This window comes from Aythya fuligula, chromosome 2 (genome assembly GCF_009819795.1).
Source record: "Aythya fuligula isolate bAytFul2 chromosome 2, bAytFul2.pri, whole genome shotgun sequence".
Taxonomy (NCBI): Eukaryota; Metazoa; Chordata; class Aves; order Anseriformes; family Anatidae; genus Aythya; species Aythya fuligula.
The window spans coordinates 50,729,533-50,753,668 of NC_045560.1; the positions used below are offsets into that span (position 1 = coordinate 50,729,533).

At 36.5% G+C, this 24,136-nt stretch overlaps 1 protein-coding gene across 2 annotated transcripts in view; it reads right to left on the reverse strand.

Annotated features, from left to right (window-relative positions):
• The window catches only part of CDKAL1 (CDK5 regulatory subunit associated protein 1 like 1), a 428,476-nt gene that overhangs the window by 104,690 nt on the left and 299,650 nt on the right, over nucleotides 1-24,136 (reverse strand). For both annotated transcript variants that reach the window (XM_032181446.1, XM_032181447.1), the window contains one exon: nucleotides 11,326-11,506. In XM_032181446.1, the coding sequence (XP_032037337.1) occupies nucleotides 11,326-11,506 (181 nt within the window). The remainder of the gene's footprint in view (nucleotides 1-11,325; nucleotides 11,507-24,136) is intronic.

Sequence of the window (24,136 nt, forward strand, 5' to 3'; positions counted from 1 at the left end):
ACTGTGTTCAGTTTTGGGCCCCTCGCTACAAGAAGGACATGGAGGTGCTTGAGCGAGTCCAGAGAAGGGTGACAAAGCTGGTGAGGGGCCTGGAGAACAAGTCCTACGAGGAGCGGCTGAGGGAGCTGGGCTTGTTCAGCCTGGAGAAGAGGAGGCTCAGGGGCGACCTTATTGCTCTCTATAGGTACCTCAAGGGAGGCTGTAGCGAGGTGGGGGTTGGTCTGTTCTCCCACGTGCCTGGTGACAGGACGAGGGGGAATGGGCTCAAGTTGCACCAGGGGAGTTTTAGGTTGGATCTTAGGAAGAACTTCTTTACCAAAAGGGTTGTTAGACATTGGAACAGGCTGCCCAGGCAAGTGGTGGAGTCACCATCCCTGGAGGTCTTCAAAAGACGTTTAGATGTAGAGCTTAGGGATATGGTTTAGTGGGGACTGTTAGTGTTAGGTCAGAGGTTGGACTCGATGATCTTGAGGTTTATTCCAACCTAGAAATTCTGTGATTCTGTAATTTCAGTAACATGCTTTTTAGAGCAGTAGAAAAGCTGTATATCCATGCCCACCCCCTAGTAATTCAGTGATCTCAAAATAACAAAGGCCTTGGGCAGCTCCAAACCCCCAAACTTTTATAAGAGAATGGAGTTCAGAAGCACCCTACCAAAATACACGGACTGGCCTAATTTATATCTCCAAAGAGTTAACTGACAAAATAACATAGGAACGTGTAGCATCTACTGTAACCAAGGAACATTTCTTTGTTCCTTGCTTGGGAGATTCAGTCCATACACCTTGCTGGGGAGATTCAGTTCATACACCTTGCTTGGAGATTCAGTCCATAAAGTCTTAAATTTCTATACATGTAACCACAACACAGATATAAGTCAAGTCACCGAAACTGCCAAGTTATCAAAGGTTACAGATTACCTCTTGTTCTGCAAAACAATTTCTAAGAGGAGATCAGAAAGCAATGAACCGTTCTCTTTGACCTGGAGTTATTCAGTGCATCACCTTCAGGTAAACTTGAAAAAAATGTTGTACCCCAGCCAGATTTCATGATAAAGCTGGTGTTCATTATGGTCTTGTGTCTGTGCCCTATAAGGTCTGACCAGACAGAAGTAACAACACAGACTTGACAAGTTTCCTGCTTCTTATTGCTAATTTACTTCCACTGATACCAGTCCTGTCCTTCTGATCACATCTAAAATGAAGCAGACAAAAACAAAACAAAACAAAAACAAAAAAACACTTTGGGATTAGCTAGTCCTGACCTAACCTACCTACATTACCATTTCAAAATTGACACACTGCACTGCTCTGCTTTAATTATTGATACACATGTATTTCATTATTTAGCTTGGTTTAAGAAATTACTTCAATAATTTCTGGTGTAGCCAAGCAAAAGGTCACTTAGCACACGGTATGTCATACTCAGCAGTTTATCTTAATGTCCCAGTATGGTAGACATATTTTCCAGATACTATTAACAACAGAATTACACATCGATATTTTAGATTTTGTATATTCTTTAGTCTTTGTGTACTTTACATAGTCAGTGAATCTTTATTAAAATAAATTTAAAACAAAGTTTTATATGAGCCCATGCAATGTGGCTTTTTTCCCCCAAAGAGGGAAATGTATAAAACTTTGCACATCTTTTCAAAAAAATATTAATCTTAAAAATGATCAGAAACATTAAAGTGTATTCAGGATTATGACAACACAAATAATCATGGTTTAGTCTGGTTCATATTTTAAGCAGAGATTCTTATTTATGAAAAATACAAATGTCTTCAGAAAACAGCATAGAATCGTCACAAAAGTATCTGTCAACATGTTTGAAACAATTTTTTTTGAAAAATATTGCTTCAGTTAAACACTGGGCATTGCAATTTTATCTTTTTTTTTGCCTCTAATAATTTCAGCTATGTAATACAAACTCTGTGAACTTGCATATTTTACAAATCTTAATGAATCCATATTGCTTCTGGTAAACTTTAATTTAGTTTGGGATTAACACTTCCTATACCTTCTTCATAGCAAATTCTCCCCCTTACCAGAGCATAAACTACATAAAAATTACTATGAAGACTTTCACAAAGAAATATTTTATTTAGAAAAGGGACTTCAATGCTTGTTCTTCCTGAGGGACCTTACATTTTAGTTGTCTTCATTAGATATCATTTCTAAATGCCCTTTTTCATATATGGCAGATTTTTATGCCTGGAATTCATACCCAAATTTTGATAATCTACCTTTATCTACATGAAGTGGATATTTTCTAAGGATGCCACTGTAACTGATTTAGGAATTCTTCTTAGCCCAAAAAGATATCATAGAACAAAGGTGTCTGACAGAAACTTGGCTTGATGTATCAGACAGATTTTGAATTAGATTGACACTGAATCAGAAATAAAGTGATTGGTCACAAGGAATAGGCTGATTTGGAATTACACCCACTTCTGCAATAAAATAAAACAAAGAATTGCAAGATATTTTTTAGTAATAAAACACATAAGTCCAGGACAGAGCTGTTTACAGTGCATTATTTTCCTTTTTATAATGTGGTAAGAAATCCACGTCGTCTATTGCACAACAGCTGCCTCAAAAGCATCTAGCTTTCCAGCATCCCAGAAACAACAAAAAGAGCAGAAAGGAAGTGCTCCAGAAGGTACGGTGTGGTATGAAAGAGCAATATGCAGTGCTCAAATGCGTGCTGTGTGGGAGAGACCACTTGTGTACCCACAAAGACACAAATTCATCAGACACGCAAGAATTGCCCTGTATCTGCCCTGTTTCATCTCAGTTTATAATGAAGTCCTCCAATCTGCTTCCACTTGTTCAGCAGTTGCAAATTCCACGCAGATTTTCAGCACAGTGACCAGGGTGCAGGCACAGCAACCACAGCAGCAGAAGATACAGGTTCCAAAGCACACCGTGACCTGATCAACTGTGATGGTTTTGAAGGAATGTGCTTGGATTATTAAAGATAGATGGAGTTCAGGAAAGGGTCAACGAGGACCCACCTCGGGATATTTCAGTGTCCTCAAAAGCAGAATTTATGGAACGTCATAAAGGTCATGTGATTTGCAAATGATGGACAAGCTTAGCCAACTCCATGATATAAAAAAAAATAACAAATTTATATTGAAAAACAGTAAAGGGAAACTGCAGGTTTAAAAAATTAGAATTATATTTATGTCTGCAACATTTAAAATATATATATATATTAAACTGGGTTTATGGCACTAGCAAATTCTTCTCCTGGAGTCTTAAAATAACAGCTACAGGTAGACACAAAACTAGTACACTAGTACACTCAACCAGAACCCATTTATGCTAGACAACAAAGGTAATAAAGCAGTAAAGCTAAGACCATTTAAGTGACATAATTAATACCAGATCTGCATAGATTATTCATTTGCTATTCATGTTAAGTACCAAACTATTAAATCTAAATTATGCTTTCATTTGAGGAAGTCCAGAACTGCCTAAGCCAAGAGCTTTTTTTAATTATTATTACTATTATTTTATTTTGGATATATATTGATGTTCTGAAGCATACATCCAATTTTATGGATTAAGTTATGAGCAGTCCTCTTTGTCTACAGCCACTTGCACTGTTTCCAGCTCTGGGAAGTCTGGTTCCTAAAGCGTACTAAAATTCTGGATTAAAAAAAGATTTCTGATATCTAACTATAATTCACGTACAAGTGATAGAAAGACAGAGTTAAAACTTCCATGTTTTTTCCACTTAATTAGGAGCCATTGGAGAGGAAAGGATACAGAATACACAAACACAACATCCACTTGCCATAAAGGCCCCCTTGCGTGCATGAGTTCTGCAAGGTACCTATGGGTATGTATGGAGATGTAACGAAAACAGCAGGCCAAAGACAGGAATATTACATGCTGAAAGGATAGTATATGGAAGTTTTCTGAGGACTGATAATCTCTGGAGCCTAGTAGTCATGCTGAATCTGAAATAGATAAACTCAGGACACCGAGAGACTGCTCAGTCTGCCCAAGGCCATTAAGATAAACAGCAGATTAAGAGACATCCAAGAAGGTAGAAGAATGATATACACTTCTCTCTTTTTTATAAGCAAATGCTATAGGTGCTAAACCATAAAAAACAACAAGGAAAAAAACCTTCACAACACTGCAAAACTTATTTCACTGAATTACATTCCTATTTTTGACTTTTGAACTCTTGTGAGAAAAAGTTTGTACCGAAATAAGAAATTTCCCTGCAATGCTAATCATATATATATTTGTATTGGAGGTAAAAAATGTTCTCTCGCAACATCAAATACTACTTAACATAGTCTGTGTAGAGTACCTTCTCTCCTTCTACTCAGTGCAGAAATATGTGGTATACAAAACTTCTGATACTATTTCAGCTTCTTTACAACTAAAATCATAGAATCTGTCAGGGTTTCGGGATGGACTCAAAGAGGAAGGAGGATGGTAAATCAAATGTCTATGTGCACTGAAAACCATACAGGACTACAACTTCATAAAAGTAGTTCTTTATACTGGACATTCACAACATGTGAACTGTACATGACTTCAATATGTTCTATACTATGTTAGCAGTGCTTTCAGCCTCTTTACAGAATCTGTTTCTACTTCTGTCTTGAAAGCAAAGTTTAGAAAGAACTCTGTACTCTCCTCCCTGTATATATCCTTCTCATTTTATTTTCCAGCGTCCTTTAATTCTTTTTCTTAACAACATGGCCTAGTTTGAACCTATAGCTGTACATTTACTTTGAAATGCTCAAATTTTCAAAATACATTAGTAAACAGCTTATAAGGAAGCTGTTGGTAATTTTTGTTCCCATCACTTCTGCTGTAAAAAACAGCATAATTAAAAAAAAAAACAAAAACAAAAACAAACCAACTGGGATTCCCAAGTGTATTTCCAGACTAGCTGTGAATTTTGACTTGCTTTTTCAAGCAACACAGTTGTGCTCCTTGAAGGCGTACGACATTCTACCAGGTGTCTGAACACCAGTGCAAGACTTAAGAGACATGGCTCAAGGCTAGAGTCAAAATGTTCTTGTCCTTTCCCAGAGGCCTGACTCTGCAAAGTCCAGCTGTGACTGTGGAATTTCACTCATTCCCCAGATTCAGTTATGAACTGATTTTTCAGCAGCTCCAGAGGCAGATCGTTTACAGCTTCACTAAAGGGTACAACCTGTTTTAAAACATACCAGCTCAACTGTTTTACACAACAACAACAACAGACTTTCGTTTCAGCACCTGGTCAAATAAATTAAAGTGGTTTGAACTTAAGCTGAATCTAGCTTGGGAAAAAAATAATTGTCTATAATTTCTGTAAAATTCTATTTAGCAGCATTTTCAAGCACAAAAGATATTTACAGGTAATTACCTTCCTTTGACTTCATTACACAAACCTGCAGTTCTGGCTGCATAGTGAATTGCGAGCACTGTGGTAGATTTGAAGATTCAGCATTCTTAAAGAAGCCAGATTCTTCATCCACGTTTAAATCAGGGAAAAAGGAAAAACCAGGCTCTCATAGATCAGTTAGCTTGTATAACTCTCGGAAAAACATAGAGAAAAGTGTGCAAAACTATCTCTAAGCATCCAGAAAGGAATACAAAGAGCAAACACTGATTTGCCCCCAGTAACCAGCAGCTACATCAATTAAAACAAGTTGTGCAAGGCACAACTGCCTTTGCATGTATGAGAAAGCATAGCTATCTTGATGAGTAAGGCTTTCCACAGTACTCACATCAATCTTATAAAAAGTATAAGGAAACATGGTGTAAATAAAACTACTAGAGGAAGTGCAAAACTTGCAGGAAAACGTTAACTTGCGATACTTCAATAGTTCACTGACAAATATGAAGGATTATATATTGATTTTTCCTTCATGGTCTGCTTTCCCCTCCAGCCTCCGCATTTTTAACTCTGTTGCCGAACTTGCTGTAAAAGTCCTTGCTCAGGCAAAGTAGCAAGCAATAAATAAAACCGTACTGCTGAGGAAACAAAGCATAGTACAGAGGTTCAGCAGTCAAGCACAGATGTTGATCAGTGTTGATTTCTCCTACACAAAGTACATTCTGCAGGCTACATCATGCATTACTGCATGTGTTGGAGAGGGGTGTCAGGGGCCAAGCATCTTTGATACTCCAGAAGCAATTATCACAGCTGCATACAGCTCCTGGGGCACATGATGCCATTTAGCTACAGAACTTACTGAGGGAGCTCAAAGGAACAAAAAGAGTCCCTTGCACAAGCAATGCTATTCCAGTTGGTGTCCAGCTGCTTAGACTAAAAAGGTACTGAGGGAGAGGACAACTGGTAGCGCCTGAATGAGGGATGTGGTTGTTTCCTAATCAGACAGGGGCAGTGTGAGGACACATGGGCAATCCTTTATTCTGAATAGATAATGAGCACATGAGCTGTCACAGGAGATCTAGCTGTTTGTCCATGGATATTCAGAACTACAAAACCTACATCTATCCAGCAAAGGACAAGTTAAACATCATGCCATACCTGCTGGTACTCAAGAATGCCTATTTCCAATGTCTTGCACTATAAGGAATCTGTGGGCATTCAGCCACAAAGGGGTGCTAGGAAATGTACTGGAGAACCCTTAAAAGGAAGCAAGAGCAAGGCAGTCTTATAGGAAAAAAAAAAAAAAAAAAAAAAAGGCTATCATAGATGTAAGGGATAAATTACCAGCTTGTTGGTTTGCTTACACAGAAATGAATGACAACCCCAAAGGGCCAAACACAACTTGTCTGGAAAGCAACATGGAGAGGGTGCACGTGGCATTATACTATCCCGATAGAAAATAATGGCTCAGTGCTTCTAGAACTGGTAAAAAAAAAAAAAAAAAAAAAAAAAAAAAAAACGTGGTGACAGAACTAAGAGAAGGAGTGATTACATGGAGGAAGATGCAATATCTGATCATAGATTTATCCTAGTAACAATGGAACAGCGGGCATATTTAACAGAAAAAAAAATGCCCAGTATCTAGACAGATGAGGATTTAGATTCAGGAGGCATTTTTCCTGGACACAGCATTTGCAGGTGGATGGACATCAGGGGGCAAACCACCTACAGCATGGATGGATGAACACAGGAATATCCTGTACCTACCTCTCTTTCTGAAGTAAATGATTCTTGAGATCATATGGCAGTTCAGGTACGAATTTTATAACTTAATTATTCCTCACAATATAGTAAGCAGCATGCTTAACATAACTAAATACAGAGATAAAAGTCAAGTAGACACTCTTCAGACAAATTAAAGGAAAGGTCCAGCAGTTGACTGACATTAAATTTTCTGGCTGGGAACGAGGTAATTATTTTATGATATATATATATATATAAAGAGAGAGAGAGTGATTGTGAGAGAAATTGAATACAGTCTTTTATCTAGATCTCACAAAGCTTTTTTGAAAAAAAATAAATCTAATATTTACACTAATTAACTCAAAGGTTTAGCACATTGCAAATACATATAGAAAGGTTGGAATCCAGCCACGCTGCAGCTGAGGGCAGTGTAATCATGAAGCTACAGTCACACTACTGCTCTCAAAACAGCTGCCATCTCCAGTTCTCACTAGGGACGAACCTAGCTGTACCTTACGACGACACTTATTTGCAAAATGGCTCTCTCTTCACTTTGTTTCCACGTGACAGAAACCAAGGTGAATGAAAGACAACAACATTCCCTAATGCTTTCATAAATTGTGACAGACCATATCTCAAGGACAGAGATAACTCTTCCCTCGCCAAATCTCCAGACAATTAACAGTTCCTTGAAAAATAAAGTACAGTGAATTTAAAAGTATCAAGAGCATAAAAAGTTACAGATGCTTGATTTTACAAACAGAAATTTTTACATTTAGAACTAACATAGTTGGATCCTTTGCAATGCAGCTAAATAAAAAAACACCCTGCCATACACCACTAAATCTTGTTCTATTACATTGCTCACTAAAATATATACCTGACTAGAACCTGCATTTTGAAATATGCAACTATCAGCAATATTACTTTTACGATTAAATGCAATAGGGAAATGAAGAAATCCAGATCCAAAATAATAATAATTACAACCTATAAAATAGCACTTTATAGTTAACACATTTCAGAATAAGAATTTTGTACAGAGATCCCGCTGGAGATTATGAGCATCCAAACTCATACCTGAGATAATGTACTCAGCAGTAAATGTATGAGATGGGGGTAAAAGCCAGAAAAACAAATGAACAAACAGAATTTTGGGGTATCATAACATTTCAAACAACATCTTGACTCATTTTTTAAATACATCACTCAGCAAATCACTGCAATTGCTTACAAATAGAAAATTATGCTTAGCTTTGCTTAATTATGCTCTAACTTTTCTCTACACTGGAGACAGAATTTATAGTAAGCATAACCTAATTGATTGTTATGAAATGATGAGACCATTTAGACAGATGTCTGATTCTCCATGGACATTTTTTCTCCAGGAGAAACAAGACAGGCCTGCAGCCTTAACTGTCTTTTCTGAATTTATGGTGGCAGATCTGTCCATCTGGATTAGTGTCATCTGCCCTTTTCGGAAAAGATCGGTGCCTGTAAGGCTTTCAACGATAAATCATCTATGCAAAGGAAAGATTCCATGTGGACCTACTGATTATTTTTTTTTCTCCCTATTATGGTAAGCTCAAATGAGATTTTTCTCCAGAAAAGCAATTGTATTTAAGACTTTTATAAAAACTATCCACTAAAAATTTAAAAGCACTAAATTATTCTATGCTTAGTACTCCACCAACTATCCCTAAAAGTCATAGGGTCTTCCTAGAAAGAGCAAACTTAAAAGGAACTGACAAGGCAAATATATTATTATTACAGCTGTGATACTTCAGCAGGATCACTGAAGCCATCTTGAATTAGAGCTGGAGAACTGGAACACACTAAAGTGAAGCATTTTGCAAAGAGCAGTAGATCTCCCCACTGCCTAAATATTGCAAAACTGAAATAACAGCAGATACAGCCAGCATTCAGGAAAAAATACAGAAATAACAAAATAATTTTTTCACTGGTTCAACATCGGTAATTATTAAATAATACCAGCAAAATCGTTTTCATAGAAACAGATCCTACCAGCCAATTCACTATGGAGAATATTGTTAAGAACTTCCTGTGGTACAGTCTACCCACATGTACACCCAGACACTCATGCATAACATTTTGATGTCGCTTTATGTGCTATTCCTTTCCCTATGCAAATACAATAAATTAATCCACAGTAAGATGACATGAATAATATTTTGTTAAAGGATAAAGTGTGCATAGCATGCATAGTAACTTCCTTATCCTAGCAGAGAAAGGTAGATGGTAAATTAGTCTAGATGAAGAATGATGAATGACATCTCAGTATGTTCTTGGTAATGCAGGAGAGACCATTAGCTTCTATCTGAAGGTAATGTGAATACAAAAGTAAAACATTAGCACAGTCTCTTCCTGCTTTGTTTGACTGGTTACCTTCCATTTCTAGAAGATGAAGAACAAAGGGTCTCACAGGATTATTTTTTTTTTAAAGGACTACCAAAAAAAAAAAAAGAATAAAAGGAGAAACAAACAAAAAATCTATTAATTATAGATTTCTATCAACCCTGGATTAGGGGCTGCATCTTCTTTGAAAGTTCTTCAATTCTAACCCTAAACAGTAAGTGCTAGTGCTAGAAATAAGAAGAAAGAATGTAAAATTGTGTTAAAATGACATTACCATTTTCCAAGTAACCACCCCAACCACAGAACAGCTAAAGTTCTTTAAATAATTTAGCTCTTCACATAACGTCTCCCCATGGCACACAGTTAAACAGAAGACAAATCAACCTAAGATCTTTGCAGCTCCTTTGAAAATAGTGTGCTTACAAAATAGTGGATAGAAAAAATGCAAAACAAACATAAATCAATGTTTTGAATTTTAAGCTTCCCAACTTCCAAAAAGTACATATCTGCATATTTTTCATTTCAAATGTTTGTAAAAACCATTCTAAATTAATAAAAATAATTCAGTATTGTCAGTTGGTTACACTAAGTATACTATTTCAACAGCAGCTATTTATATTTGAAAACTCCATTTTTTCTATAATGAGATGGCCTATAATAAATGAGCAATCATTACTCAAGATGTAATTCTCTGAACAATAAACTGAAGAAGCCAAATATAGTTTCATTTTATGTTTTCTTCAGTTGATACATCCTACAGAGCTCACGGTATATACCATGAGCAGTAAGCAGGAACTCCTTACTTAGCTTCCAGACATACAAGAGAAGGGATACAAGTACAGAATGTAGTTTTGACGTTGTATTAGTGTACCAGAATATGCAAATTGAAAGAAAGTCTTTTATTCTAACTGACTTATATTGCTGGCCAACTTTCATTCTTACACCATTAGGAAATACAAATGTTATTTATGCCCATAACAATGGGATAATAGTGAATTAAATTATTGTGCTGGCAGCCTTGTATACTTTTTGTTCTGAGATTCAGATTAGAAAAACTTGTGCAGTCACAAATGCAACTTAAAAATAAAATAAAATCAAACCATACTTTCATAAGTGATTGCTAATAGTTCTACTTACAAAAACATATATGTTTATATCAATGAAATAGCCACCTGCTTTCTATATTAAAACTTTTTTTTCCCCTCATGTGAATCTGAGATGAGATTGTTGTTAATCAGATACAGTTATGCTTCACAGCCAAAAACACAAATAAGGAAAACACCTAAAAACTGAAAGATTAAATGCAAATTTCATCAATGGCCTTTAACATGAAGGCTGAAGAAAGACCAGCAAAATTGCTTTCATAGAAGAAGGGTGTTTTCTTTATAAGAAGGGTGTAAGGAGGTCTTTGTCGAAGTATGTGCAAATTTGATATTTAACAAGTAAATCAAAGATTACCATTTCTCTATTATTAATACTTTGCACAATTGTTCGCAACAGGTTTAAGATTGCTAGAGCCACGGAAGTCTTAAAACAGGGGAAAAAAAAAAAAGTGTAATCAATCAGCTACCGTTCTTGGTTCTCATTCAGCCAAAAATTGATAGAAAGGATATGACTTCGGTATAACCATTATTTTACCCTTCCTAGCAATCTAAATGATAATTAATATATGGCAAGGCATCTAGTGATCTAGCAAACCTCTAAAGGCAGTTCAAGAGGAGTTACATAAAACTTTAATTGAATTGTAGTATAGTTCTGCAGAAAATCTACTTTTTCATGCACATTTTATATATTTAAAAACATCTCAGTACACTGTGTATGGTGGCAGAAGAAAATGCATCTTACCACTGCAGCTGGAACTTGATGCATTTTTGCAGCAGGGGTTCCTGGGCGTGGGTAAAATTGATTAATAAATAAGCTCGGAAACCTGTACTGTTCCACAAGTTTCATTGTTTCTTGAAAATCTTCATCTGTCTCTCCTGGAAAACCACAGATGATGTCTGTAGCAATCGTTATTCCAGGCACTCTGTAAAAAAAAAGTATAAAGAAACATCGAGCTTAGTACAAGTAAGTGTTATTCCATTAAATACTAGTTTATGTAGACTTGTAACTCTTCAACTTTATCTACAGAAATTGAGACCTAAAATTATCTTTGAAAAAAAAAAAAAAAAAAAAGAGAGAGAGATTTTAATATTATTGCTTGGTAATGAAAAATGCATTTGGTACTCAGCCGAGAGCACAAGCAATAGAAGAAAGACATTGCACCAAATAGTGGATCAGTATTATGACACATGAGTGAAAACATCTGGACTACCTCCTCCTTCATCAAAAATTATAGGTGATCAGCAGAGCTTGCAATTTTCTTGAATTCTGATTACATAATGCACAACATTTCTAACTTCTCAGACTTAGCCATTAGAACTTAAAACACTGATCTCAAAGGAGAAGAGTCCCCCCCTAAAGAAGGGATTGGCATCTCCAATCATGGAGCCTAGCAATTTTGAACAAAAATGGCTTCGGAACCAATAAGGCAACTTTTAGTCATGATTTAATTTTTAACTCAGTACTCCATAGAAGCAGACGATTTCTTACTTTAAAAGGAAAACAAAATACTGAAGTTTACAAATGCACAGGCAGTGAACTGTCCCTATTTAGCAAGGTCAACATTTTCTAACTGTTCCCCTTGGACTGAATATACAGAACCCTTAAGCACATGGCCCAGAAAAATGAGTCCTTCAACCAAGAGATTACTGCATGGTATTTACAGAGCACTGTATGGGACCCAGGAGATATCAACTCAGTTTTCCAAGTCTGAGACTAGCCAGCTGGATGACCACTGCCTTATGAGAATCTGGGAAACCACAGCATCACTCTGTATCTCAGCCTGCTTGTTTGCAAAGTGGGAATAAGGACTAACCTTGTCTGCTGAGAGGCAGAAATGTATAATGCTTGGAAGTGCTCACAGTGCTCCCTGCTGACATAGACATGGCCTTGTCTACAACAGAGATGATCTCTGGACACTAACAATGATAAACTGGAGAAAATATGATTTATTAGGAAAGGCAAGAATCCTATAAAGATACTGGTGGTTATCTGACTTAAAGTTGGTCCTGTTTCAAGTGGGAGGAATAGATGAGATGACTTCTAGAGGTCCCTTTAAATGTGAATAGCTCTATAGTTTTAAGTAGGCTAAAGCAAGAGAACATCTGAGATTAATTTTCTTAGGGGTGAAGGGCATAAAGACTGCTGCCACAGGAAGCAAAGCTCATGCCTGAGCTTAAAAAAGGGTTTCAAAGCCTTTTTCCAACTTAAAGAAAGGGACAGAAGGCTTCTCTTTCCATCATCTGGGCAAGTGACAGCAGAATTGTAAATACAAAAGTATCTAGTTTAAATGACATTTATAAAGCACCTAAATGGCCAAAGAGAACTATTTTTTTCTTATTAGACAGTACATCACCATAGAAAAAAATCATAGGAAACTAAGAAGCTTGCATTGGCATAGCCAAAAGAAAACCTTCCAACAATGAGGTCTACTGGAACAGGAGAATCTGTTGACAAAAGACAAAAGAAAGGGGAAGAGGAGAATATTTGTCTTAGTAATTTGATTATGTGAAATCTCAGAGCGTGCACAGCCAAGATTCACTACAGTGGCCTTAATACAAACAGTGTATGGGGGTTAATATATTTTGAGAATACTTTTTTAACATAAATGAACACAGTTTTTTTTATGTAAGTACTGGCAATAAGCTTACATTGAAACAAAAGTCTCTTTTTAATGTGTCTGTATATATAGTTAGCCACACAGGAATTTATTAGGCACTGTATTGTTAAAATCTTCTTTTACATTTTCCTAATGAAAAATCCTCACAAAATAAACAAACCAAATTCTTTCGATTCCTTTTTTAAGTTCATAAATTCAGGCTTAAGCATTTGAGATTTAAGTTGAAATATACAATTGGAATGCCAAATCAAAAATGTATAATACTGGACATTTTCAAGGAGTAAGTCCAATAATTGCAAGTGGGAAACAAGATAAGTATTATGCAGAGCAGCAAAAATCCCCAAACTGTTGGTTAAACCACCTCAGTTGCCATTGAATTCTTAAGACTGAAACACTGCAAGATACAAGGTTCTGCTTGGTATCAAGTGACAACAGAATTCATTGGATTTATGGACTGAATGAACAGAGGTTGCATTCTGTAACATGATTTTCTTCCCATCACGAATGTTTTGTGCAGTAATGGTAAGCTTGTGGAAGAAAAAATACATTACTTCATAAATCAGTATCATGTAACATCAGCTGCCATTTCTCAGAGTATGAACAGAACATGCATTACATTTGACAAAACCATTATAATGAAGCTATTTTAACCATTTTAATGACACTATCGGCAACAGTCAAAGCATTTATTACCAATGGTAGTAGTAATACCATCCTTTATAAAGGTTTGGTTGTTTCTATAGCAACATGAATTATAAGGTCCAATCAAGCTAGATACAATAAAATATGTTCTTTTTCTCCATAACACCAGTTGTCACTCAGTTAAAAGGAAATTACATATTTTAAAAATTCATAAACTGTACAAATGTCTGAACTCCATTTGGTGATAAGGTGTTAATTATCTTAGTAATTAGATTTCTCTCTGGATGGAATTATTACACACAAAGAAAAGCTAGGGTATGAAAAGAGAGTAAGGACCATGGTGTATTCAGCAACAGCAATTAATTACGGTTCAATCCTGTATGCCTGCCCAAAATATGACATTGCATTGTACATTTTAATACCACTGTTGATTATACCATTGAAAAAGTTTTCAAAAGGGGAAAAAAAGCATATGAGATTTCACTCAGAATAAAAAACAGTTACTGACAAAAATCAAGCTCTTACCCATTCTGTAAGCATTCATGAACAAAAAATAAGTGGAATTAGTTCCACACACACAAAGCATCATTCCTTAATGAAAGGAATGATTAAGACAGACAGACATAATTCTGGAAAAATATAAAACATATCCATTTGAAAATTAAGGTTACCTTTGCTCTGACAGTCTGAAACAAAGCAGAACTAAGTTATTTACTGAGTAGACTCAGATGATCTTCAAAGAATTGTCCCAGCTATGAACTATGATACAAAATTACACAAGAACAAATCTGTTGTGCAACAGTCAATATTAAACTGTGTGTGTTGCTTCTTTTTTTTTCGAATTATATGCAGTTTGTCTATTCCGAAGTAAACAAAGAAAACATTGCTGAACACCCCCTGTAAGCATTTTGTAACATTTACTATATAAATGCATTTAGAGTAAGTCTCAAAAAATTCACTTGCAGCAAATTTTTTCTAGGGTCAGTAAAGAACCATACCACATTGTTTAGTGAATCAAGAATACAGTGATCCTTATAAAACAAACTGTTTTTTTTTTTTTAAAAAAAAAAGCAGAAAGTTGCTTCAAGCATACAGAAGGCTGGATGCTCCTTACAGCCTAGATAATGGAGTTGGTCAGTCTGTTTTAATACTTCTGAGCATAGAACAACTTAAACTTTGCCCTCATAATCCTGACAAATGCCTAGAAAGATTACATGAAATCATTTTATCTGGCAATCACAAGTCTTGCAAGATTTTTTTTTTCCTCTGAAGACATACCATCTCCATTCACTCTACTCAGGAAAATAAGAAAAAAAGTGTCCAAAGTTGACTCTCAATTGGAACATTTTAGAATAAAATTGTGGAATTTCAGAAAAATGTGAATTTGAGGAATAATCAATGCCACCTATAAGAAAACACAGTCCTAATAGTCAGGGTTCTTCATCATGTTCTATTCTTTCTGTCCCTCCACATAGATAAGTCCCTTCTATCTACTCAAGCAAATTTATGATCTACCATCCTGAACCAGACCAGCCATACAATCACCGTCATTTTGGGCAGCTCTTGCTATCCAAAAGGGAGCAAGTATTTCATCTCACCGCAGAGTCCATTTTAGTGTGGTGTTGTAAAGGGTCACCAGAATGATCTGTCTGAAACAGAAGTGATCATAAACAAGTGCTGAGATGTCACATACCCAAAACCGCACAGAAAGGAGGAGCAAACGTGTCAGAAAGGACAAAGAAATACAACATCTTAACCTCTACTTGAAATCAAACCCTCATGGGTCAGAAAAAAACACCTGTTCTACCTCCCAGGGGAGTGGCTAATGCCTGGGAATAAAGTCTACGAACATGATAGAGGTTGTTGCTGCCATGAGAATTGCCTCCTCACAGCTCACAGGTATCTCTGTTAGCTCCAACCAACTCCAGAAGCATAAATGAGGCTCAGACAAGCAGTGTGCTACTACAGCTACGCAGTTCCTGAAGCTCTGCTATCTCAGGCACCTCTCTCTGTTGCATATTGCTAACAAGCAGGCAGCATAGACAAACCCTCAGAGTGACAAGTTTCCTGCCCTTTTCTGCCTGGGGGACTTGGTTGCTGATGTTATAGAAAACAGAAACCAGACTAGCAGTAACAGAAAAGTAGAGCAGCTGTAACAGTGACAGTTACCACAAAGCAGTTCACCAAAAGAGGAAAGTTAGAGAATTCTTGATGGAATTTAAGTTGGGAATAAAATGCGAAATAAAATCCCTGACGGATTGATTTAGGAAAGAGAAAAGTGTCAAGCTGACAAAAATCAAACAGTAAAAAAGAACTACACTATTTTCACAGAGCAAGATGTCTAAGAAAGCAAGCAGCAGAAGTGTGAAACTTGCTTGACTCAGGTATTACATGAATCATTTTATGTGATGTTAACTACAGAAAACGTTTCCTTTAGTAAAAACCATCGCAGACCAAATGCATGCTCAGGTAAGAAATTATGTAAAGAAAAAGGAGCTAAAATGCAATTCATCACCTTCACCTTCTCAAGTGACCACCTGAAATTCTTTTGCATGATTACAGTTTCTTCTTACTTCCCTTTCAGCAACTAACACTGAAATCCAGCAATGACCTAAAGGCACCAACTGGTTCTTAACCAAGATCCCTCACTCCAGTATAACAAAACACTGGATTAGAATAAATAGCTATATGAATTAATTTAAAACACTGTACGTTCTTAGAGAAAGATAAAGAACTATCTAGGAAATCTAGAGTAACTAATGTCCAAAAAAAAAAAAAAAAGAAAAAAAAAAGTTATGGCCGAGCAACTTCTCAATTCATAAATTAGAAATTCGAACGGAAAAAAATGAATCCTTTTGACATCAGCCCAGTCTTCTCTGAAGAAGAACCTTTATGCAACATGTGCCCCTTTAGGGAACCTGCAAATGAAATTCAGGTAATGTTTCAAAGTTGACTGAGAGTTAAGTCTTTGAAACATATTTTCAGAATTCGACAGACATCTAAATGTGCCATTTCGTGTTGGAGCTGAAGGAGATGGTTGTACCTTCCCCATGACCTCACAGTCCTCTGGAAGCACTTTTCTTCCTTGCTTTTTTTCTCTAAAGGACTAGTCTTGCAGGATTTCTGACAAACTTGTACTGCTCACTAAGTAGCCCTACAAGCTGGAACTAGCAGAAGGAAAACAGACTGTTCAGCTGGAACTACTGCCTCTTTCAAATGCTCGTAATAACAAGACACCTCACCCTGTATCACTCTTGACTCTACGGAGATTAACTTGTGAATTAAGCCATAAAAAGCTCCCTACACCTTCAGAAAGGGATTCAGCTTGCCTCTGATCTGAAACCCTCCTGCACCCCTCTCTCTCTCTCTCTCCAGGGACTATGAGTTCTGCACAGAACAGTGTACTCCTAATTTAAGCATCTGGAGCTCACAGAGTAAACCTGAACACAATTTCTGATGGAGGGGGATTTCCATCTTTTTATGATTTACCCCAAATTATGCAGTGGATATACAGATTTCTAATGGATATCCAACAGCAATGTTTTCCTTAGTAATCTTTTCCATGTGCTTTTCAAACTAGTCCAGGATGTACAAGTCCAAAACCTTCATGGGAGGAAAAAAAGAGGCCTTTAAAATCCTTGCATCAGTTGCTCAACTGATTACACGTGCAATGAAACTGGAAAGTCCCTCAGTTCAATGGCAATAGACATTTCATTAACGTTTCTGTATGAAGCCTTTTAAATGATAAGAGACTGAGCCTTATGGCTAGATACAAACTATCATTTGGTACAGCTAATTATCCAAATTCAGCTAGTGCAAGAAAAAATTACTAATTTATTTAATAAACTAGCATGCTTAAACTTCATATTTTTAAAACTCTGTTGCTTATTTGTTATTCAGACTTTCTACTTTGGTTACTTTTAGCAAATTTGGACCTGTTTATGGTGTGCATATTTCTATTGAATACAAGAGCATGAGATTCCACCCAGGTAGGACACCTGCTAGCGTCTTTCATTCATGTAAGTGTTCCTACTGCAAAGCAATTATTGTAATTCAAATAGTTTAAAATGTCTGTTACAGCCTAACACAACTCCATGTTGCCTCACAAAACAGTTTTCCTTCACCTCACAGTTTGCCTGCACTGAAGTGAAGATATCTTCCTGTTACTGTTTGTAACAGTCTATAGTGGGTTACTTTACAAGTAGACTCACTAATTTACTTTCACTCAACTATTAAAATGCTGAATATTAGCCAATATTTCAGTAAGTTATATTTTGTATATTTGTGTAAAATGCATAATCTTGACTTTTTTTTTTTTATTAAATTGTTTTATTGTTTTCACAGCTTGGATCCTATCTCTATGCAACTGATGCCTCAGATACAACAAATCAGACAAAGAAATTGTAATGCCATATTGTGTTTATGTTGTTATTTTTTTTTCTATTAAAACAAACAAAAAGAAAGAAAAAACAAACAAACAAACAAACAAACCAAAAAAAACAAAAACAAAAAACCAAAAACAAAAACAAAAACAAAACCAGACAAAACCCAGTCATGACCACAGAGCAATGCATTTCTTAGGAGCGTGCTTGCAGGTTTCCCTGAAGAAGGGTATATGTACATATACACACATGGGAGAACAATTGGCAGGACTGTAAATACTACCACTTAATTCAGAGGTGATTCATAGTGAACACTTCAGATTTCAAGGGTAGCAGACACTGCATGTTAAGGCCAGCCTTACAGCTAGAGAATCACTGTGTACATTCCAGTTTTTGCATTCTCCGTTTCACAGAGCGCTGAAGGCAGCTCTCAGTGGCAATTCCCCCAGGGAGCACATTGCACCTGAGCTTTATGATCTGCAGCAACTCCAAACTGATTTGCAAATGCAGCTCAAGGATTTGTTCTTAAACTTCGGAGTCATTAACAGTTTTGACGCAAGTCACACTGGAAAGGCTGCAGAACAGGACATGTGATCAAGACATACCGAGAGCGAGAATATCTATTTTCTATGACCATTCACCAAGCCCACCTCCTGCCCCCAGAAGAGCTCGTTCAGAACCTGGACTGGGGGACACCGTGAGACCAGAACTGAACCTGAGAAGGTACAGGCAGGGAGGACCCATGCAAGCAGGGCCTTGGTTTCTCCTTGTTGCTGGGGAATAGTGACCTAGATAAAAAGTGCATTTCATAACTAACATGGTTCACTGCCTGAGAACGAAAGAGTACACAATTTTACTCTCTTTAAACGATTATTGTGAGCATTGCTAGAATTCCTATCAGATGCAGTCAAAATGTTTCATAAGAAACTTCCCATTATCAATTTAATACAAAACCAAACCAAACCAAACCCTCCAAATTAAGGCTTGGACTAACTTTATTCAGCTATAAGGTGTTCTACTCTTCCCATACAAATGAAACATTTTACAGAACTTCATTACAGATTTATAACTTCAGATCATTATTGTTTTATGATTAAAAAAGGAGTGACTTAAGACAAAAAGCTCAACTTCCTTAAACTTCATTTCCATTCAATCTCTAATAAATACCATCTGCTGTGTACTTTAGGGATATAATACCCGTCAAAAACTCAGCCGTATTATGAGAACCGGCACCAAGTTGATCTGAAATGCATATTTGAACAGATGTGTTTAAATTACATCTCTCCGTCTATCCACATGCATAAATTCAGAATAAGCATGTGTTGATTTAAAATGCATAAAAAAGGGATTTGGGGATGCATCAAAAGTGAACAGCATCTCAATGGATCAAGGCTCACATTACTAAAGGTCATTACTAAAAATAAAGTTTGAATTTATTAAGGGTTGCACCAGGGAACTGTTCTTGGGAACTGACTTAATGTTTTCTGCACTAAAGCAGCCATTGAAATTACACTAATTTTCTATGACCCTTCACTGTTTAACATTAGAGCTGTCAGGCACGGTCAGAAATAATAGGATCTCGGTCACGAGTAGCTGAGAACATGATATAGTTTTTCTGAGCCTGACACAACGCTTATCACCAACACCAAATGTCTTGGGCTGTGAGGACCATCCATGTCTGCTTCAGTGACAGACATTCAGCTTTTCACTCTGACACAGAAATCAGGCATACAAAACAAAATGATTAACATGCCTTTTTGGCATGATGAAATCAAATGAAAAAAACTGCAAGCTGTGCTCCATTAACAAATGCTAATAAAAGAAGAAGAATCTTTCTGAACTTTTTCCCCCTCCTTCTATCCTATAAATGGTTCAGGGACTTTGAAGATAAGCCAGATCAGATCAAAGGTCCATCTAAGCCCAATACTCTACTACTAGCAATGGCCAGCAGCAGAAGCATGCAGGATGTGTGGATCCCCAGAATCCCTTCCTCCTCCCAACAACTGCATTTTGTCAACGAGGTGGTTTTATAACCCGTAGCCTGTGATGGACTTTTTTTCTTGTGCAGCCTGCCCTTGAATCCCAAACCTTCCATACCGTAAACGCTTGCTGCAAGAAAAAACAACTGTTCTGCACCTGCCACTTGCTAAATCTACTTGATGCCCCTTAATTCTTACACTGGAAGAAACAAGTAACAACTCTGTTCACTTTCTCAGCACTTATTCACAATTTTATTGACCTCTGTTCTAGTCCCTCTCAGTTACTGCTTTCCCATACTGAAGAGTCCTTAATTTCCTTTGTGTGACAGACCTTACACCTCTGATAATCTCCATTAGTCTTCTCAGTAACATTTCCCATTGTAACGTAACCTTTTTTGAGATGGGTGTCGACAACATTCAACAATACAGGAACAAAAAGAAAATCTGAAAGTATTTCTAGAATTAAGATAAATGATCTACTTTTTTCATTTTTTTTCTTCAGGTTTTTCATTCAGGTGTTTCATTTGTTTTCTAGTAAGCAGGTGGCAAAAGGTAAAAACCTTAACACAAGGCAAGGGATAAGAGAGAAAGGCCAACGAGAGTGGTTTATTTGCAAGTAAAATGCAAGTATGGAATTGATAAACATTCCATACCTAGAGAAAAATTACACCTCAAACTTCATTGAAATACACCACCTTTAAGAGAGACATGTTCCAAAACATGCTTTGAGAGCAGAGTCTACAACACAGAGAGGACACTAAAAATTCCTTGCCAGTATGATCCGTGTTAAAATTCAGGAAAAGAGGACTCACTCTACAGATAGGTACCACGGAAAAACTGACAAAAAGAATATGAAGAAAATAAATTACTTCTTCCACTGTGATACAAACACCATGCTGAGTCCCATTCTGGTTGCTTCATGGGAGAAGCCCAGGATTACCAGCCTCTCTAAATCTTCTTCAAATCAATATCAGCCTTTGCCTCTTTCTGTGCTATTATCGAAGAGAAATTCAAAAACCCATAACTGTCATTAAAAGAGACTGACTGATGAACATACCACAAAAATAAAGCTGAGCACAGTCTCTGAAAAAGGACTGTGCAGCTGACTTCAGCTGGATATTAAACAGCTGGGGAGCAACAGCCCTCTCCTTAATTAAATTACTTCCCCCTAAGGCATGAATCCAATGGAAGTTAGTAGCTTTTTGCAGAAGTGCATTGGCTGGATATAGTTTTACAAAATAATTAACTGAGAACTGGCAACAAAAAGGTCAAGCAGGTTTCAAAGACAGGCCAAAGTCAGCAACATGGGGTAGGGAGAACAGAATTCACCAATGGAGTAGTAGTATAACAAGTTGGAAGACTTGAACAGGGAATTTAAGATCTTCATTTGAATCAGAATCACCAGTGGACAAAGAAAGAAAATTAAGAATTAACATTGACATCGAGCCAGATGTTTTATTCCAAGATTTTGGTTCAAGATCTTTTATATTAAGAACTACTGCAGCACAGGGAAAGACAGAAGAATGGCTCCTGGCAAGACAAACACTAAAGCAAAGCAGATTTTGAGGAAAACATACTCAGCTCAAAAGAGTTACCCAAAAGAGCTGACAGATTTAGTGAGACAATTCTCTCACATCACAAGCTATAAAAACAATTTGGCTGTATATTTTCCCCTATTACTTTGTGAGAAATCATCACATGAAATGTTTTCCACTTGCAAACATCTACATGGGAAGGAGCAAGGTTGTGAAGGGAAGAGCAGTTAACAACACACACAAAGTATTTGCTAAATCTAATACAATCTTCACTCAATTTTTAAAGTATCCAATGAATACAACTTATACCACACCCGTCAATCACCGAAAACACAGCTGCTTACATGCTACATACTTAGCAAGAGAGTACTTAAAAAATGTGTTGTTAAAATTAAGTATCAGAACCACAGATTTAAGAGAGAGAGACAGACCGGACGGCTGGCCTGGGCAAGGTTTTAACAGCTGTTAGCAGTTTTCCTGAATGCTAGCCAGAGAAATTTAAAACACAATTTATGCACTCTTATTGTAACTAAAACACAGAGCAGTTTTACGCCAGGCACTTGCTGCTGTGCATTGTTATCTATTAAATTTTTAGAGTCAGCATCACAGAATCATAGAATGGCCTGGGTTGTAAAGGACCTTAAAGATCATCTAGTTTCAACACCCCTGCTCTACGCAGGGTTGCCAACCACTAGAGCAGGCTGCCCAGAGCCACATCCAGTTTGGCCTTGAATGCCCCCAGGGATGGGGCATCCACAAATGCTAGTGGTCTGATTTTCAGAGCTGGTATCATCCACTTACAAGAGGACATTACTACCTCTGAAGACAACAGGCTTCAACTGTCTAAATGTGGGAACAAACACTAGTGGTGTGTAAAGTTTATTTGATATTTGAGAGGAAGGCTTTTGAAATTAAGGAGAGAATAGAGAAGTATCAAAATGGAACTTTGGATAAACTAATTTGGATAGCAATGTTCATAGCTGCAAACTTAATACCTGTGCCCAGTTAGCTTTCAGGACTAAATCTACATAGAGAATGTAGAGGGGATTTGTTTCTGGATAGACTTGAGATTTAAGGCCATATAAAAATGAAGATCTGGTAAATTGACTTTTTTTTTTTTCTTTTTCTTTTTTACCATCACTTCTGTTACACTTCTTATTACTTAAAAAGCAGCATTTGCATATGACCATATGGAAAAAGGTTGTATAGGGAATTACCGCTTCTGTGAGCAGCATAAGAACTAATTTGAATAATAAAAAATACATTTCTCAGTACTATGCGTCAGTGCAGTGTTTGGTTCAAAATCCGACATATATACCCTCTCCACCCTTCTTCTGTAATGTAACCTCAACATTTTCCAGTTTTTCTCCATGCTACTTTGGCAAAGGCAACACTTTGGTCTTAAAATTTCAGAACCAAGTGTGATATGAGCATCACGATGTGCTCAAAACACAACTGCACATAGCTTTGGAATTACATTTTCTGAGATAACATTTCAGAGTCAGATACAATGCTATTTCCTAATTAAGTCAAAACCCATGAGCTTAACTTCAAAGAAATCCAGTGCTTTACTAATGAAAGTGTGATAAGTTAATGTAAATTATGTTTCCAATCAACACAATACAACTTGAATCACAGAAAATTTACCTTGTAACAAGTAGCTTAAAGAAGCTATGAAGCAAATTGTCCAAAGTAAGCCTGTGCAAAGAATTATTCATTCATGCAAAAAATAATTGGAATGATATACTGGAAGAACTAAGTTAATGGGTATCACTGGAGTGATAGTACACAATAAACACCGTCCACAGACCACTGTCTTATCTCATTCATGGTATGCTCTGATAGCATGCTGTGATTTTTTTTTGAAATTCGATAATATCATACTTTATTAGCAAGCACAGTTCAATGAACCAGTCGGAAGAATAAGAAAAGAACATGTAAAAAATAAAAAGAATTTTCACTAACATAAGATACAGTGGAAATTTTTTAAAATTTTCAGTTATGGCCATTAAGAGGCAGAAAGGTAAAACTGTAGCAATTTCTTAAAATTGCACTTAAGGTGGATAAACATAACAGCAATTAAGTAAAAATATTTTCTTTTTGTTAGAGCTCGTTTGCTGGGTCACACTCTAAATAAGCAAGACAATCAAAGATAATAACAAAAATGTTTTTATATGCAACTTCTAGAGAGTTCAACACGTTGATATACCTTAGAATTAGATTTTATTTTTTTTTCAAAAAAATTATTTTACAATAGAAGTAGAAATAAAAAATTTCCTCAAAACAGTTGTTGTAATTTAGCTATAAAAGATCAAAACAGATCTTGAAGCTAGGTGATATTACAGTTTTCCTTATGCACATGCATGCTTGAAACAAGGCCAGCTGATCAGTTTCAGA